The sequence below is a fragment of the Cyprinodon variegatus genome, unplaced genomic scaffold, assembly GCF_000732505.1.
Source record: "Cyprinodon variegatus isolate N-32 unplaced genomic scaffold, C_variegatus-1.0 Scaffold1181, whole genome shotgun sequence".
Taxonomy (NCBI): Eukaryota; Metazoa; Chordata; class Actinopteri; order Cyprinodontiformes; family Cyprinodontidae; genus Cyprinodon; species Cyprinodon variegatus.
The window spans coordinates 12,321-17,817 of NW_015151634.1; the positions used below are offsets into that span (position 1 = coordinate 12,321).

Consider the following 5,497-nt stretch of genomic DNA (forward strand, 5'->3'; position numbering starts at 1 on the left):
AGTGTTCTTTGACAAACATGGATGCCTCCAGTAAAGCACATTCACATGAAAATTACTCTGAATTAAAAACACTGATCATTTATTGAACAGTTTGTAATATGGATGTGACAGACTTTTGAGGACTGACTTATCAGAAGAAATGCGACGGTTGTAATCCATGTCCTGGATACGGCTCTGACTGTGAGGCTTCTGAAGCTCTGACTGCGGTTTCAGTCTTTAACTTGTGAATCTTCCCCAAACTCTTGGATAGTCTTGGCTTGGCCGTCCTCATAAGGCTGATAAGCCTGATCTTTTTTCCTTGTGCTTCAATCTTTCCTTCCATCAAACAATGACTCCACATGGAAACAGCACAGCCAGCTTTTTTTATTGATGGCCTTTTATTCACTGTCTGTTGGATATCTATTAAATATAATCTGATTGTCTCCAATATTACGTAACATAAATCTTTCAAAACTCCCTTTTTTTTAATCAAAGTTATGTTTAATTTTGTCTTAGAAACAGCCTTTTCTTTCACATTAAGCTGTGATCAACCTTAGCAGAAATAAATGGCTGAAACATTTTGCTACACGTAATTAATCAATAGATGATGAATAGATTTGATTTTTTTTGGATTCTAATTCCTTCTGGTAAACAACTTTTCCAAAGATGCTTTGATTTATTTGGAATGCCACTGTTTTCCACATGCTTCAAAAATCTCTCCTACTTTTCAAAGCATCCAGCAAGTAATAAAAAATGTCTTCGCTGCAAAATCTTTCAGATTAAATTTTCAAATGTTTTTTTTTTTTTTTACATCAGCATGAATAAAAATATCACAGACATATAGGGGAGTGATGGTCTATCGGTTAGGGCGTAGAGCTTGGGAAACAGAGGTTCTGAGTTCGAGCCCCACTCCTACAGACTGCCACTGTGGGTCCCTGAGCAAGACCCTTAACCCCACACTGCTCCCTGGGTCGCCGCACAATGGCAGCCCACTGCTCCCCAAGGGGAGGGGTTAAATGCAGAGAATGATTTTCATTGCTCTTTACTTGTGACGATGTAATATGCGGCGCCGCTAAATATATATTTAACAAACTAAATATGTAATTTGCAAACTAAATATTTAGCTCCAAATTGAATATCTGTTTAATAAAGTAAATTTTTTATAAATTAATGAATGACATAATGAAAAAATACAACCCCCTTATTTTTCTTTTAAAACATGCTAATTAACCATAAATATTGCTCCTAAATTTTGACTGCTTCCCTTTACAAACGGCGCCAAATATTGTAACGACAATAACAAGAAATGCGACTAAAAGGTTCCTTTACAGAGAAGACCTGCAACTGGTGTTGCTGCAAGCCTCCAAGTAACCAGCTGTCAGTTTTTTTAAACGGACTGTAAAAAATAAAATAAGTATTAACAACCTGTAGAGCGCATTATGAGCGTCCATGATGTGAGAAAGTTCTGCTCTGTACTGGATGAAGTTCAGCATGGCGTGTAGAGCGGAGGTCTTCAACAGGGCGTCCGTGACCCCTAGGGGTCCACAGAGGTACTGAAAGTTTTGGTTGATTAGACTTTTTTTTGTATATTCCCTCCTGCATTTTTTTCCACTAATTAAACGTCTTTAAATCCACATTAACATGAATCCAACAGACTGTAGTAAACAGATAAATGGAGGCAGAAGATGTCTTTCAGTCATCAATGCTCACATTCAGAGACACACAGGAGCTCTTTCAAGCTGGACACCGTTTCATTCACAACACCTGTCCCATCAACCAGGAATCAGAAATACTTTAATAATTACTTTAGTTACATTACTCCATCTGCAATAGAGTGACTATAGGACCAGTTTAATTTCATACTATATATAATTAGGGGTTCCATCTCGCCATCAGTTTGGGGTCCTTGTCCTGGAAAACATTGAAGACCCCTGGTGTAGAGGAAGGGCTCGTGTTTTTCCCTGATTCTTCTTGATCTGCTCGTTTTTAAATTCCTCCTCCTGTCTTCAGCTTGGTGGCAGAAGCAGCGAAATAGCAAAACAAGATTGGAAGCACAGACCTGAGTGCTGCTATTTCTGGTGCTGAAGTAGGTCAGGCGGAAGAGAATAGAGAGCATTGCACGCTGTTTATATCTGTTGCCTGCTCAAGCTCGTGCCCATTTGCACCTGAGCGAGAGGCGGTCAATAGTGAAACTGGTCGTCGTTGGTCAGAGGTTGGCGATAGGCCAAAGTCTCTGTGGGCACAGCTCATCCAATCTGAGGAAAAATGTCATTATGATTATCTCAATTTACCACAACTACAAACATCTTAGGTTCCATCTTATGTGCTTTAATCTTTTTAAAGTCATGCATGTTTGGCTGTAAAAGGTCCAGCCGTGGTGCTGTGTCACTCTTTTTATTTTAATAGTAAAAAAATAATTCCCATTGGCCAGATTTCTTCACTTGGAAGCGGCTCATGTTTTAGGTTTCTTTTATATTTGTTATCCGTACGATGCACAGAATACTGTTCAGACCCTTTGTTGCCATGGAAACACTGATGTGCTGTCCAATCGCCAGTGAGTCCATGAATTAAGCTCCAAAATGAGGCTTTCTCTTCCTCAGTGTGACACTTCAACACATGAAGTCGTTTTCAATGAACATGGTAACTATAGAGCATGCCAAACAAACAGTTTGCTTCCATGCACCGTCTCCACATTTTATAGACCGTCACACAGACAGAAGCTGCTGCTGCTGCGACATCCTGGTCTGCTAACAGCTCAAAGCGTATGCGCCTGTTAGGAAAATCAGGTTTTGAAGAGACGAAGACAAAGACACGGTGAGGTCAGCTGACGGTACAGATGGTAGACACGGCATAAGAGGCGCACACACAGACCGCAGCGAACGGCAAGCACACCAAGACGCGCTACCCTCCAGAAAGCAAGCTGGCTTCTGTTGTCATGACAACGGACCCTATTAGGTAACCGTGTTGCCATGGCACGTGTCTGCTCGGTGATGCGGACCTGACCACACCCACTGACAAGCTCTCCAGCTGTGAAGAGCGAGGCAGGTTTTTATTCCTTGCTGAGTGTTTGGAGATCAGAGAAGCTCTGATCTGTTTCTCCCTTTATTTATTTTATTAATGTGTGTGTTATTCCCTGTAGGTGTCTTATTTCAGCCTTTTCACCTCTGCGTTCTGCTTCCACTAACCACAGACCGCTGTCCTGTGTTTTTTTACAGGGGGGCGGCTCCTGTCGTGGGGCTGGAATGAGCATGGGATGTGTGGGGACGGTTCGCAGGCTGACGTCTTTCATCCTCGCCTCGTTTCTGATCTCAGGCCTGTTGTGATTGGCTGCGGAGCTGGACATTCAATGGCAGTGTGTGTGGGGGGGGGCAGCAAGTTTAAGACAGAACACTGACTCCACTTGAGAAGCACTGGAGCACAGTAAAAGTTCCCCTTCACTGCACAACAGCTTTCTGTTTTTTTAGAGGTCGTATTTCAAACTGAAACTTCATCAGTGCTGTGATTGAAAACAGTTATGTGCTTTTTGAAAGAGGTGGACCTCATTGCAGAAAATGGTATTTCCCATCTTAGTCTGTCATGTTGAAGGTGAAGAAAATGTACTATTGTGGTGCTAAAACATGTTAGTGGTTCTATCACTGGGATCCTGCTCTAGTGTTTCTTTGATATCTGAGCAATTCCTAAATAAAAATAGCAACCATAAGCCATCTAAAACGTTTTAAAAATCTCAATATTAAGCCTTAAGAAATAGAAATCAAGCATCTTGATTTAGTTGCATCTTGAATGTCATATATTGTTACAGTTTTGGCTGAGATTTGGCTCCCTTTGAGAAAACCACAGGGGTCTGGACATTCATCCAAAGCTAGTTACTGAGGACTGATGTCCTGCGGGTTTGGGATTTTTTTCTTGTGCATGACATCTGGTAATATAAATGATTTTACTCAAAACTATCAACACATTTTCAACTCATCGACATATTAGCTGAGGGATTGTCTTCCAAAAAACAGAAGAAAACACCAATAATGTATATTATTGTTCTGATTTTACGCCTTGCAAAGATTAACATGGATGAAGGCGAAGGACTCGCATAAAAAAGCTACAAAAACTTTGTCAACCTAAGTTAACTAAGTCAATAAATATTAAAAACATAAACCAACATCATGCAGTTTGACAATAGTTTTGAGTCCAGGAAAAAATGAAAGAATTAGCAGATTATCTACCAAACAAAGATACATTTGTCAATTTCAGTCAATTGCTGATTGTTTGTTTGATCCAGAAACCTAATTGTCAAATATCAAGGTATCAGTGCCTTAAGGTTTGTCTTTTTTTCTTCACCATAGGTCTCTTTTTCAGTCATGTTAGTTTCTAAATGGATTTTTAGTCGTCCATGTATTTATTAGCATTAGCAGAGATTAATATTATAATCTTGTTTTTAACCACAGCTGATTTGAGAAGATGAATAAATCAACACTCACTGGAAACTGATTATTTCTGGGTTTTTTTATTTATCACTATTTGTGTACAAGTCTGACCTGCATTAGTCAAAATACACACAAAACAAAAAACCCTAAACTACAAACCGATAGAAACGACCACCGAACACCTCACTGAGATAAGTAGCCACAAAATGCATGGTGTTCAAAACACACATTGTAACGTCTCACTAAGTAGCACACTTTAATGGCCTCATTGTTGACTGTCTTCACAGTTAACATTTCTCTGTCTTTATTTTGTTTTTATTTCGTTTTTTCGGTTGTTGATCATTGACAAACCAGCTGTGCCCCTGTTGGTGCTTAGCCAGCCTGCCTGCCTGAAGCCAGCCGGCCTGCCTGCAGCCTGCAGCCAGCCAGCCTGCAGCCGGCCTGCCTGCAGCCAGCCAGCCTGCAGCTAGCCTGCAGCCAGCCGGCATGCCTGCAGCTGGCCTGCCTGCAGCCGGCCTACCTGCAGCCAGCCTACCTGCAGCCAGCCGGCCTGCCTGCAGCCAGCCGACCCGCCTGCAGTCTACCTGCAGCCAGCCTGACTGCAGCCTGCCTGCAGCCAGCCTGCTTGCAGCCAGCCTGCCTGCAGCCAGCCGGCCCACCTGCAGTCTACCTGCAGCCAGCCTGCCTGCAGCCTACCTGCAGCCAGCCTGCCTGCAGCGAGCCTGCTTGCAGCCAGCCTGCCTGCAGCCTGCCTGCTTGCAGCCAGCCTGCCTGCCTGCAGCCTGCTTGCAGCCAGCCAGCCTACCTGCAGCCAGCCGGCCCGCCTGCAGTCTACCTGCAGCCAGCCTGCCTGCAGCCTGCTCTCTCTGCCAGATTCAACTGACTGCACGCAGATCTTAAGAGGTTGTTGGCAGTGTGTTTGCAGTTGTTTGGTAAAAAGTTGGTCCCTTTTCTCAAACTTTTCCACACAAACAGTGAATCTGTGGTCGGCGCTCAAATGGTGGTCCTGTTGAGTTTGTTTTAAGAGGCAGGCCAATTGCTCGACCTTAAAGGCTGGTCCACATGAGGGTCCTTATTGCGTGTGTAATTCTGAGCACTAA

The 5,497-nt window shown here is 42.9% G+C and overlaps 1 protein-coding gene across 1 annotated transcript in view; it reads left to right on the top strand.

The window, feature by feature from the left end:
• The window catches only part of LOC107101973 (secretion-regulating guanine nucleotide exchange factor-like), a gene marked incomplete at its 5' end in the record, with an annotated part of 15,965 nt that extends 11,695 nt beyond the window's left edge, over positions 1-4,270 (top strand). The window contains 2 exon segments of the mRNA XM_015401077.1: positions 3,195-3,337; positions 3,339-4,270. Of these exon segments, the coding sequence (XP_015256563.1) occupies positions 3,195-3,337; positions 3,339-3,383 (188 nt within the window).
• Between the last annotated feature and the right edge of the window lie 1,227 nt (positions 4,271-5,497).